Genomic DNA, 13,425 nt, shown 5'->3' with positions numbered 1-13,425 from the left:
TTTTCTTTTGTTGTCTTTTTGTTATTTTAAAGAGTATGGCAGGGATACCAGGCTCTTTTCTGGTGAAAATCCCCCTTTTTCAAAAATACTTGGTATTTCTAATGTGAAATAGCTTATAGTCTGGATATGAAGTTGCATGCATTTGGGCTGTAGAAGCTATTGTTTCCAGCAAAAAGCGTATCCTCCTAAATGATCTATTTCCTCCAGAACATTTTCAGGAGGAAAAAACTACACTATGTAAACAGGAGAAAAAAAAAAAAAAGGAATATTCAATGAAACAAAATATTTAGGTACAAAGTGGAAACCCTTGTTAGTAATGTGAACACTGAGTTAATTCAGTCTGTTAGAGAATTCTGCTGAAGTCATTTATGTGCCTGTAACTATGGAAATGTGCCCGCTCCCAGTGCTAAGCCAAGTCATATGAGCAACCTCGTCAATGAAGGACTTAAACTAGAGTTCTTGTCTGTGCCCAGGACAAACCTTGATTTTTTTTTTTTTTAGGTCAAACACCAGTTCCCTGTTGTTTACCTTGCCTTTGGACATTACTGCAATCATGAACATCCTTTTCTTTTTCTGGTAATGTCGTATATGCAGCCTTTCTAGTACTTTTTGAAGCCTGGATATATAGCTCCTCTTGAGGCCTATATGATGTAGCTCGAAAGCAGTTGAATACAATATGTGTGTCTGGATAACCAGCTCAAGGGCCGCGCACTCAGGTTTTGGCAAGTGTGGATCTTGGGAAAAGCCTCAACATCCAAGCTGTCTTGAAACTAAACGGTTGCAAAAGGCCGATGGTTTCAGAATTCTGCCCTCTTTCTTGAAAACTAACTTCAGTGGCAACTTAGTACAATCCCACCAATGATGATATAGATAAATGCAAACGACTTTTGCTAATAGCTGAGAATTTCTCTTGAATTCACAGATTTGCGCACCTTTTGTGTTTGAACTTTTTTTTTTCCTCAAAGTAATTCATAATGCTTTTAGTTTCATAATTTCCACTGATGTTCTGTAGGACCTTTATTGCTAAACTTCCACCTGTGACTTTGACAATTTGAGAGCAGTATTCATCTGTTGCTTGCTGTCCACTTCTGATGCAAGGCATGTCTGCGACTCTGCTATATTTGTCTCGGAGTCGGTGGCACAATTCGGGAGGAAAACCTGCTGAGCCTGTCAGGCTGGCCAAGGTTTTGGGGTCATACTGGCCTAACGTGCTCCGCTATTTGAAAAACGCAATTGGAAGCTTTAAGTGGGTTCCCAAAGCCTCTATGTCTAAAGAGAAAGAAACAGTTCCTGCTGTTTTTGTCCCTTTTTCTGCTGCGATTCTGTTGGCTATTGGACACATGTACATTCACTAAGTCAACTTACCTGTGTCAAGCAACTTTGCTCCAACTGTTCTGGAGCAGATGGTAGATGCAGAGCGCTAATAGATTTGCTGGAGGTGGAGACTCAGTGCTCAGTACTTTTTTTAACATAGTTAATTCTGTGTACACAGAAATGGAAGGATACTCTTATTTAGATGGGTGTGTTATGGCCTAGCTTCTTGCTAGACTGAATTATTTTGGGTTCATTGCTAATGCTGGTTTGCAGCAAGTCAGAAGGGTGGTTCTTGTTTTCGTTCTTGCAACTGCTGAAATCAAGAAATTGAGGGTTCAGACATTTCTCTACTCCCTTAAGAAAGCAACCTGCAATGTAAGTCAGTCTGTTATTCCCTAGGATTGCATGAGTTGGAATACACATGGGTTATGGGTTTCTCCTACTCTCTTTTTTTTTTTTCCACCTTTCCCAATGAAGTGTTATCATAAATTATATAATACAGTGTAATGCGGAGAAATATCACTTATCATGCATAGCTAAGATCATCCTTGCTGGCAGATGCCTCCCACAAGTAGAATGAAAACATGAACCACAGAGACAGCTCAGGTCTTTCTTTTGGGACCGTCATCCCTGTCTGCACATGTATTGCTTGTAGAGTTTCCCGTGTCGTGTGCTATCTCTACTTATGAGACCATAAATATTTCCAGGAGCACATCTACTTGAGGGGTAAAAGCTAGGTCTTATGCCAAACGGATCCTGGAGTGCTTCGCCAAAATAGAAAGAGAATGAGCTTCAAGTTGAAGGAGGAAAAAAGGTGAACATTGTCAGCACCTTAAACAGTCACGTGGCTGTAACCTCATAGCTGCTCAGGAGGCAACTCATGAGCATCTTGGTCATCTGCACTGTGGAGCTGCCTGGGGGCTCTCCGGAGCTGGTTGTACCCCCTGTGACACTGAGAGCAGAGCTGGGCTCTTGCTCCAACTCGCTCTCCCATGGGAGTCGAGTTTCCTCATCAACTTGCAGAGGGAGCTGAGGGAGACTTGGTTAAGGTTTGCAGTTGCAGTCAGAGGCATCTGATTGCTTAAGTTTCATGGTGCATCTGGGAGCTGTACAGCGGTATCTCTGGACCTAATCTTGCTTCCTGTGATTTAAGTTGTCAAGAACCCCACCCACTAAAAAGTAACTTTAGGGCAAAAGAAAAACATCTAAAACTTGTGGAGGACCATCAATACTATGTGTGTCTTTCAAAGGATGTAGTAATTAAGCATTTACCTGTTGATGAGTTTTCTGTTCCCAGAAAAGCTTGCTTTTTGGCAGGGATTTGTCATTTAGTATTGCAGTGCCTGGAAAACTTTGGATTTTTTCCAGTTTTACAACAAATTATCACCTACTTTGGGTGACAAACATGCGCAGGGTTAATGGGTTCAGTGACTCTGTTAACCATCAGCAATTTAAGAATGACTGCTTTAAAACAAATGCTTGTCAAGATCTTCATTATAGCAAATTAGAGCCTTTGGGGTATAAAAACAATGCCTAAATCTAGTTACCCTGATTGCAGTTAAATTAGCATTTAGTGCTGGGATTAAGGAGAGAGTTCATTACTTCAGCTTCCATTCTAACGTGTACTGTCATTTGGATTATGTTAGAGGGAAATTCACTGCTGAACAGGAAGTCGGAATAGGCTTGAGCATCACCTATGTGCCACACAAAACCCTCTGGAGGTAGATGGAAAGATTTAAGAGCATGTATACATGTTCCATGTATGTTTAGGCTCCTAAATCCCTTGGCTCTTTTTAAAGTCTAAATACTGCAATGGGCATGTTTCACTGTCTCTGAATAACTATTTGCTGTGTGACTGAATGTTAATTGTAATTATTACCAGCTTCAGCGTTGCAGAGAACTCTTGTCACAGAAGTCACAGCTTCTCACCTCTCCGGGTGTTCATTTGGCAGCCAGCCCTTTAGGGAGGGAGAGTCTCGTGTCTGTGTCGCCCCTCTCCTCTGCGAAGACAACTGCTGCTTGGGGTAGGAGCTGATGAGCATTACAAATATTGCTGCAAAGTTTGGCTGTGAAAGTCCAGTGAGAGAAATGCTTTCCCTTCACTTAAGGGTTAACTGTTGGTTTTGTTGGCTTTGAGTAAAACATGCTGTTGGCGATCTTGCTCCGTGTTTCCTTCTAAGAACTGCTGTCAAAGAGCAGAAAGAAGCTGCAAACCATTTCTGCCTGATGCTGGAACTAACAGCTAGTGTGGACAGTAATTGATGTTGTATCTACACAGTGCCTGTCTTCCAGAAACATTACAAGAAAATTTCTGCAAATTGCCTGAAGACCATATGTGTTTCATACTTGACTTTGATTACATTGCAGTTTGCTTTTTGATGCATAATGCAATAATGGTTTAATTCAATGTACTATATTCCTAGATTAAGCTTGTTCCTCTTCAGTAATATTTTTAAATCCATTGGACTCCAACACGCACGCTAAGGTTTTAAGTATTTGAGTAGCTGCCCTGGAGTTGTTTGCATTCTGAGTGATGAATCAGAGTCCTGCTTAGCAAATGTATTTAGCCTTTACTCTTAAACAGGCCAAAAAAGAAGAAGAAGAAACAAAACGGTGAAATGAGATTTCTAAATACTAAGCTGTTTAAGAGGAAAAGAAAAACAAAACAGAAGCCGCTTTAACAAGCTGGATTGTATTTTTCTTGTGGGCTTTTTTTTCTCAAAAAATTCAAAATGGTAGTTCCTAGTATCACGACAGGATTGTTTCCCTGTATTCACTAATGACTTCTTAAACTGGTCCTGTTGCGACACACAGCCCTGTTAATCAGCCTTTGTGTTACCACCTTTCCTCCAGGAAAGGCCTAGGACATCCTCGGCAATTTTGAAAAAGGCGCAGAGATAAGCCGAGTCATTTTGAGCCTCCTAATACTTGCAGGTACATTCCCAGCATCTCGGCCATCGCGCCGCTCTCCTTAGGGAGTGTGGCGGCAGAAACGTCTGGAATGTGGCTGTAAGCGCCTGGTGCCCCGAGCGGAGCGAGCTCGTCCGCTGGCCGTGCTGGAAGGAGAGAAGCTCCAGGAGATCCTGGAGCGCCGGCCGGGGCGCCTCGCTGGCTTAGTGTGCCCTCACGTCAGCCAAGAGGGGAGGGAGAAGTGGAGCTCTGCTCTAGCCTTCGCACCATGGTTCAGGCATTTGCTGTGTCGCCATCTGAGCAGACCCCACCTTTTTCTTCACTTTTGTATTTTAGCCTGCTTATAAGTGCTAAGGGACTTGCAAGCTAACATGGTGCTAAACTTGAAGTTTTGTATTTTCCAGTCTTATTTGCTACCACCTGTAATAAATATTTTGTGGCTATAAATTATTCTGATATGAGCAAATGCAGAATTTGGTCCTTTTGTACAAAGCACCAGCTCTGTTGCAATAACAGCATCAGGCCTTTCTCCCTTTCTTTTTCCCCATATGCAGTTATTCATTATTACTGGCACCAGCTTTTTGTTGTCACAATTCTGGTGGTATTGAACAGGAAAAGAAAAGCAAATGAACAAGGGCATAAATGAACTTGAAGAATATTTATGTGTTTAGCAGCCTCCATACAACTGTGTGAGAATGGGCGAAGGCAGCACTGCTAGTGCTCCTCATCACGTAGTTTTGTGTTTTTCAATTCACTCACATTTTTCCTGTTTTTGAGTATTGCGCTCAGTAATTTAAGAACCTCATCCTTCCAGCAGGCTGTGTTTTGAATATGCCTTCCCCGCATCGGATGGAGTGTCCCTGTCTTCCTCTGAATACCCTGGAGCACTAATGGCTGAACAGCCTCGAATGTCACATAAACCAGAGTGCTAGAGCTGCTTTCCCCTCAAGGACGAGTGCGACGCGCGCTGGGAGCTGTGCGCGCGCTCATTTGGATGGTTGATTACATGCACACATAGATCTTGAGAAAACGCCGTGCAGCACAACTGCTCCTAGGTCAGGGGTGTGTTTCAGAATAAACGCAGGTAATTAGGAGCTGGCCCATGTCTTGTTTGGATTGTACAGCGTTCCTGCCTTCAACCACTGGAAGGGTGAACAGCACCTTCATTGCACTGCTGGATCAATGGTCTGGTTACTATGCAAATCTGCTAGTTTCTCAGTGTAATTTAACTTCAGAGTGGGGCATGATACTTGCCAGCATATTATGGTTTTATTAGGGGTAAATCTTCAGTTTCCTTCCCCTGTACTTCTGCCTGCAGTCTGGCACACAGTTGGCAGTGACTGGTCCCCTCTTGACTTGAGGGACTCTTGAGGAATGAGGGGCTGCTCCGCTGGCACATGGGAACCAGTCATCTCAACCCTCTTCTAAAGATCATCTCTTGAGATATTAAGAAATTACTATACCTGTAGTACCTCTAGAATAGCTCTCATGGGTGCCATATTTTTCACTTTACATAATTTCTAAAATACAGCATGGATAACATGAACACTTTTAACTTTCTCTGACCATCAAGGGTAAGGAAGCCTCAACTAGATTAATTCTGATGTGTTGACGCTGCTGGAAACCTTGATTGGAAGAAAAAAACCCAGAAGCTAACCCCTGTTAAGGTCATCTCATGGAGCTTCCTGAGTGCTTTTTCCCCTTCCCTGAGCTTTCCTCTGTAATAGCCTACCATTTATAAGCTAACTGTAACACGTAGTAAATGTGAGATAAAACGTAAGGAGTAACATAGGAATACAAAGCTCTGAGAGGCCCGGCGCTGATGATAGTAATTGAGAAGACAAGCTGTTTACTGTCTTGAACCAAAACAGTTTGAGGTTTTTCCTGGCAGTCGTTATCTCCTGCAGATTAAATATTGCCTCTATGTAGAATAAATGCGTTCACGGCGCGGTTGCTATTGAAACTTCTGAGTATTCTAGGAACAGGGAGAGTCCGTCTTGCTGGAGGCACTAGTGTAAATAAATATTGGCCAGCAATAAAGGTGGGCCAAACAGTAAAAAGATGCAGCTGAGAGTTAAATTACAGGAGTCCCTGCAAGCCTTTAGCACGGAGAGTGCTGCCCTGTAGGTGCTGTGGAGCTGTAGTGTGGCACTGCAGTGAAGTGTATTTGGTCTTTCCCTACCCGAGTAGCGGTGGAGAAGGAGGGAAGTAACAAATCTCTGAAGATGGGAGAGTTTTCTTAGTGAGGACGGGCAGATTAGCTGTCCAGAAAAACTGTGTGGTGGATTCTGGGGGTGAACCTGCATGGCCTCTGCAAACCCACTTCTGAATCTGGGGCAAATGAAGGATTTGAGAGGGAGCCCTGGGACTCGCTCGGGCTTCGCCTTACTGGCGCAGCAGCAAGATTATAGGGCTGCTGGGCACGGGTGTGCTCCAAAACCCTGCAGTCTGTCTCCAGGGAGAAACAGAGGGATGGCTCCTCGAGTCCTGCGTGGATGTGACTTCTGCCGCCTCGCGGGGCCTCGCTGGTGAGAGAGCAAGGGGGTGAGACTGATAATCAGCTCCAGTCTCTCCCCAGCAGAAGTTAGGCTGGTGGGCTAGACCTCAAATAAGTGAGATTTAACCAAATTGAATGCTTCTCTTGTCTGATTTTAAAAGCAAGTTGTTTATCCAAGTAAAGTGCTTTAAGATATAGCAAGGAGCATTGACATCAGCAGAGATCAATGAGGGATGAAGAAGTCTATTTAATCTAGGAAATGAGTGACCTGGCTCTTTGATCCTATTGCATTCCCTTATTCCCAGAAGGTTAAATTTAGTCCTGCATACACAGATTCTGTTTAACTAAGTTTACTTAGATTTTAAATATTTGTGGGTTTCTTTTGTGTAGCCTCTCTTGTATAACAAGAACAAAACCTGTTACCGCATAATTAGGCTGTTGCTGTGTAAGCATGTGTAGTTCTTTCAGACTAGAAAGCAGAATATGCAAATTGAAACCTAATGTGTTGCTTTAAAAATTCATATCGTGTAAAAGAAAAAAACCCCCTGACCCACTGTACACAAAACAGCCTATGAAATAGCGAAGGGAAGTTGCTCAAATTTGAATAACCAAGAAATAAATCTAGCTTGGTTTATTTTTTTTTTTTTTGCCTGCAGTACTTGAGTTACCCAGAAGTACAGGAAAACTGGTGATGCAGTTTAAGAGGAAGGAGTGCATTAGTTTTGAGATGTCCACAGAATGTGAAGGTAAGCCGTAGAGCAGTGAGGATAAGACTGATAAAAGCGATCAAACAGTACCTCCTGCAATGAAAGATGCATTTCCTTGTCTAGCAAGGTGGTGGTTTGGGTGTAAAGCCACTGAACAGAAGCCCTCAGGTGGATTTACAGTGGTCATAACTAAAGCAAACCCTAGCAGGAGGTGGTGTGAGCTCAGCTTTAGCAGTCCTTGCCACCTCAGTACTTTGTTTTTGATGCTATGAGGGTGCATTTTACTAGTGTAAAGTTTGGTAATGAATTAGGAAAATAGAAGAAATTAAAATAAATTTGAACAGCAAAGATGAGGGTGCAGAGGCAAAAGTGCTCAACTCCCTTTACGGGCCCAGCCCGGGCTGCTCGGCCCCTTCCTATAGCTCCATCCCCGGCCTCCGTCCCTGTGCGGGTGCGGGGGTTAGTGCTGGGGAAAGGGGCTGGGGCGCAGGCAGCCCCGCATCCCCCCGCACAGCCCCACGGCAGCCGCAGCAGCGCGGCCCCTGCGAGCGTCGCTCCCTCTGTGGAGGCAGGGAGGGAAGGATGGGTGGATGGATGGATGGATGGATGGATGGATGGATGGATGGGTGGATGGATGTGTGGATGGATGTGGGGGTGCGCGCTGTCCCCGCTGCGCTGGCCGCCCGAGGGGAGGCAGGGCCAGGCGGGGCTGAGCGGGCAGGTGCGGCGGGACCCGCGCGCGCTGCCCGGCAGCCACGAACCCGTAGGAGCGCCCAGAGGCCAGCGGGGAGCAGCGCGGCCGGGCCGGGCCGGGGCCGTGGGCGGGCGGGCGCGCGCGGCCCCCATTGGCGGGCGGCGCCGGCGGGGGCCGTGGCCGGGGCGAGGGGGCCGGACCTGCCCCCGCGGCCGGCGGCGGCCCAAGTTTTAAAGTGGGAACTTTCTTGTGGCGGCGCCGCACTGCAGCCTGCCCGGAGCCGCCCGCCCGCGCCCCGGCGGGCTGTACAATCCTCGGCAGTGTCCTGAGACTGTACGCCCGCCCCGGGGCGCCCGGCCCGGCCCGGCCCGGCCCCGCCGCACCGCGCAGCGCAGCCAGCGCCCAGGGCCGCCCCGCGGAGCCGCCGCGTCCCGCTGCGCGCCGGGGCAGGTGCCGAGCGAGGCGAGCGAGAGGGGGAGCCGGCGCCCGCCGCGATGACAGCTGACAAGGAGAAGAAGAGGTGAGCGGGCCGCGGCTCCGCGAGCTTCCTCCTCCTCCTCCTCCTCTCCCACGGCGGGGCCGCGCGTGGGGCGGCCGCGCGGAGCGGCAGCCGGCGCAGCCCCGGGCCGGGCGGAGGGGCTGGCGCGGCGCCCGGGCCGAGCCGCCCCGCGGGGCTGCCCTTTGCCCGGCGGCCCCGCGCTCCGCCGCTGCCCCCCGGGCCCCGCGGGCAGGTGGGCGCCCCGACGGGACGCGCTGCCTCCGGCCCCCCGGCCGCTGCTGGGCGAGGAGAGAGGGCTTGAGCAAGCGGCAGGGCGCCCGCGGGGAGCCGCAGGGCCCCGCTGTGAGCGAGGCGGCACGTCGGTGTGTGGCGGGACGGCTGGGCTGGCGAGCCCGTGCATGGGCTCGCCGCGGCCTCGGGACTGATGGAAAAGCGGCATCTGGGGCGGCCCCGCGCCCGGAGCGCCCGGGCGGGGGGGAGTCGGGACGCGCGCTTCCCAAGCAGCTTTCCAAGGGGAGCGGGTGGACACACCGAGCTGCGCGGCCGCACCAGAGCGCGTGTTCCCGAGGTTAAGCATCAAGTAAATCCCGCACCGTCCCCAGGCCGCTGCTCGCAGGCGGAGACCGGGGAAAGGAGCATCAGGTGGCGGCTCCGAGGCCGAAGGCAGCTCGTGGGGGTGGGCGCTCAAGGGAGCGGGGACTGCGCCAGCGAATGAAGGTCCGCTGAGTCCCGTGGCTCCCTTACAGCTGAGCCTATTCTGTCCGGGCTCCACAAACAGCAGCTCTGAGGCCACTTTTATTGCTGTCTCGGGTTGCTTCCCTGTTCTCATTTTAGATTGCGTTCATAAAAGTCGTGTTTTATGGAGCGAGGGTTTTACCTCGTTATCTGTCAGGTGTGCTTTCCAGCTGGCTATGCCTTGAAAGCTTTGCTTTGCTTTGCAGAGTAGCTCCTTCTTATTGGGTCACCCTGTCACGGTGGAATAGGGAGGGTATCGTAGTATGGCCCGTGCAGTTTATGTGTTGCTAGCCCGAGTTTATCAAACGTTACTGGATGTGGGTTAAGAGTTACCTCCAGTGTGTTTTGTTCTAGGTGTTGTTCATCTGTGCAGGGCATAAAATAGTGGTAGGTTAATGTGTCCTTTTTTGGCGAGTGTAAAACTTTATGCAGTGAGGTATACTTACAAAATGTTTTGTTGTAGTTTAGTTTATAGGGATTAAAATGAAATAGTGCACGTATTGAAATTATCTTCCTCAGTTTGTTCAGTGTATTACCTCTTTTAAAGAGAAACTTAACTCCTATTTTCAGTCAGTATAAGAGAATGGGCACTGTCTAATCTTGCAGTACCCGATACTGAAGTTCTTTGCAGAAATACTCTTTAAATACAACACAGCAGCTTCACAGAAGTAAAGGCATTGCGGGTCCCCATTCCAACCCTGGCTCCGTCCCTGCTTTCAGTAAGGACTGTGACGCGCCGGTGACAATTCTCTGGCGCTCTCAGAAGTAGGCTAATAATTGTTATCTGCCTCATGGGTTTGTTGTGTAAATTAATGTTTGCGAGAGCTGGGCGCCTATCAGATGGGGAAGGATGGCCTGCGTGTGCCTCCCTGCCCCGCGTACGCGCGCATCGCTGCCGAGCGCGCCGAGCCTGCCGGGGCAAGGCAAGGCTAAGTTCTCCAGAGCTCTTGCAGAACAGACGTGCTGCCTCGAGTTCAGCACTTGGTGTATTATTTGCTTGATTTCTATCCAGATATGCAGCTGGGAACTCTAACCTGACTCACTAATAGCATTTGTAAATCAATTTTCGGGGAGAAAAGGTGGTGGGGGTAATCTGGTTTGCAAGATTTGCAGGCAACCCTGGAACATGTGCTTAGAGGAGTGGTTCTTTTACTGTTAAACAGATGCTCTTCGAAAGATAATCTTTGACTCTTTTTAATAGTCCATTTAAATTGAAAAGCATCCTCAGGTTTTCATTTGAAGCTGATCTGTCAGGGGAGAAGCACAAGTGTTTTCTTTGGAACAAGCATTAGAGCACTTTTTGACAGGCTATCCTGTGTATTTGTCACAGGAAAAACTAGTCTAAGGTATCAAGTTGAGATTAATATGATTATTATTTCAACTTAACCGAAATTTTATTGTATTTATATCATCCTAAAATGCAATTTCTCAGAATAATGGTAATTAGAAAGGGGGGAAAAAGAAGGAAAGAAAGTTTAAAGCACGTTGTGGTAAAATAAAAGCTGAGGAAGAAAATTTGTGTTTGTGTTCTCCGTACAGTGCAGTGACTAACTGGCAGATAGATCTCACTAACTAGGACTAACTCAGTGAACTTTTTAGTCATCATCCTTTTTTTGTGAATTTTATTTGAGGAACAGTGTTTTTATAGAAATGGATGGTCTGTTAAATCACTGTCCTGAATCGAAAGCAGCGTATATGTGGGAAAAGTTTGAAATCATTCTCAGGACAAATCAGGTGCCCACTGAGTAGGATATGTTGGTTGGCTTTGCTTTTTGATTGCATTAATGGGGCTTTTCTGGTTTTGTTGTTTTAAACATTTAAAGTTTGTTGTTTAAATGAGCCACCCCCACCACCACCTCAGGCCACCTGAGGCCCATTCTCCCTCCCGCTTTTGTGGCTTAGGGGCAATATGCAATAGCAGTCCCTGTATAATTATAAAGGAGATCACTGGTTTGGATAGCTGCTTTGTGACCCCAGGGATGTCACCTTATCTAGGTCTGCTTCACTTCTTTTGGTCTGGATAGCAAGCAGCTGGGATACCAAAATATTATTCCTGGTTACTGGCTAGCTAGCTGGCTGCGCTCAATTACTTCCAATTGCGTTTGCTTCTCCTCGGTGCTGAGGGCCTCTCATGAGACCCTTTGTGCCTCGATGCCCGTTGACCTCTGGCTCAGGAGAGCGGCTCTGCCAAGCTGAGGTCGCCCGTGGCAGCTCATGCTGCAGGTGAGGAAGGGGAGAGCGCGGGTGCTTTGACTCCCCGCCACACGCGGGTGCTTTGACTCCCCGCCACACGGCGGGCGCATCGCTCCCCGCCACACGCGGGTGCTTTGACTCCCCGCCACGTGAGCGCGCAGGCGTTGGGCGCCAGGACGCGTGCACGCTTGGGCACGAAGCGGCCTCGAACCCCGGCACTCACCTTTTGTGCCTCGGTTTTGTTCTGTTCAGGATGCTTTCTATTTTAAGGTAGTCCTGGCTCTAAGTTGTGCTACCTCTAACGTGCTGTTCTGCCATGATGGCTGATGGACAGTTTGGTCCATCTGCTTGCCAGTGTAGGTTGTCTCTTACATATTTTCAAACCACTCCTTATATATTTCAGCTTTGGACTCTTTCCTTGGCAGACTACTGCACACATTATTTGACTTAGTTATAAACTTTTTAGAGATTTGTTTGACATTTGCCCTGCACATAGCCGATGTATTTAAATTTCCTCCTCTTTCTATCTATGATAACATTTTCCCTCAAAGTTTTTCTTGTTGGAGTTATCCAAAGGAAACTCAGTCTCATGAATTCACTGTGAACAGTATGTTGAAAAGAGCCGTTGGGCACACATGAACGTAAAGAAGCCTGGACTTGGGTTTCAGCACCAAAAAGACAAGCACTTCAAAGCAGCAGGCTGTCTGGAGTGACTCTGGCTGCTCCTGCTCCTCAGTTCTGTCTCGTAGGACCCAGGCAGTTTCTCTGCTTGGGGACAATTTGGGCAGCTGTGACACCTCGTATGTGGTGGAGGGGCTGTCCATAGGTCGGTCTTCGGGTGCAAAGGACCTGGCAGTCTCCAGTTCTCGCTGCAGTTTAAAACTCGGGGATTTGTAGCTGGCTTATTTTGGGAGGAGAGTGAGCGAAGTGCACTAAGCACCTGAGCCAGAGCTTCTCCTTGTGAGCTTGTTACAAAAACTGCAAATCTCTGAGAATGTTTCACTGAAGACTGCTGCAGCCTTACTGATAGTGCCAATGCGCAGAGAAGTCCTCAGTGCTAAATTTTTCTGTCCCTTCTGTTTTCTGCCTTTAACATCCCTTTTGTCCTTCTGCAAATGTGGCAAGGGTTGCTCTGCTGGAGGGTGACCAAAAGGCTCATGAAACGAGGGATAGCTCCGTGTGTGTGTGTGTGTGTGTGTGTGTTCCCCTTAGCCTGCAATGGCCCGTGGTGGAGGTTCAGCTTTGCTGGTCTCCATTTGAGCAGCAGGGGGGCTGAACGGCTTTGGCCATGGGAACATGGTGGCCTGCGAGAGCTCCTCGAGGCCCCTCATCCTCCAGAAACCTGCCTCTTCTTTTGGTGATTGCCCAGAGGTTGCAAGCATTGGTTTGACTCATGATTAGTGCTTATGTGAAGAACAAGTTAAAAATTGAATGCATCCAAAAATATGGTATGTTCCCTTGTCTTTTTTAAATTTGCTCTGCTGATGTTAGTAGTCTTCTGCTAGGTTTATCCTGTTTGGATTGTTGGGAATGTCTTACCCATTGGAATTATTTTGCTAAGAGAAGTTTGCTGTCATGTGATCTATAAAGTTAACTGCGCTGTTATTTCTGTCTTTAAAAATATGTAGTTGAGGAAGGAGAAGAAAACATGCACTTTATTTTCAAATGCATTTACCAAATTTTCAATTTTAAAGAACTTTGCAGGTATGGTTATTACACAGCTGTACTGACCTGTATTTTTTTTTCCTTTCTTTTTTATTAACCTGTACTCACTTTATTTGAAAGCAATATAATAAATTAGCTGCTGATGAAAAAAATTTTGACTGCTTATATGAAAATAGTAACTGCTTTCTTGGATTTATAAAGTCACTTTTCA

General features: G+C 47.4%; 1 protein-coding gene across 2 annotated transcripts in view; it reads left to right on the top strand.

Moving 5' to 3' along the window:
- Nucleotides 1-13,425, top strand: part of EPAS1 (endothelial PAS domain protein 1) — a 112,094-nt gene that overhangs the window by 32,450 nt on the left and 66,219 nt on the right. Inside the window, exon 1 of one of the 2 annotated variants that reach the window (XM_088524274.1) lies at nt 8,525-8,642. The exons of the other annotated variant lie outside the window; for it this stretch is intronic. Within the exon in view, the coding sequence (XP_088380400.1) occupies nt 8,617-8,642 (26 nt within the window). The 5' untranslated portion in view covers nt 8,525-8,616. Of the gene's footprint in view, nt 1-8,524; nt 8,643-13,425 lie in introns of those variants that run through there. 2 annotated transcript variants of the gene reach the window in all.

The sequence above is a fragment of the Tinamus guttatus genome, unplaced genomic scaffold, assembly GCF_059628265.1.
Source record: "Tinamus guttatus ecotype Peru unplaced genomic scaffold, ASM5962826v1 Tinamus_guttatus_pri_ptg000208l, whole genome shotgun sequence".
In the NCBI taxonomy this organism is placed as follows: Eukaryota; Metazoa; Chordata; class Aves; order Tinamiformes; family Tinamidae; genus Tinamus; species Tinamus guttatus.
Note: the sequence above shows the minus strand (reverse complement) of the source record. Positions and strands in the feature narration are given on the sequence as shown.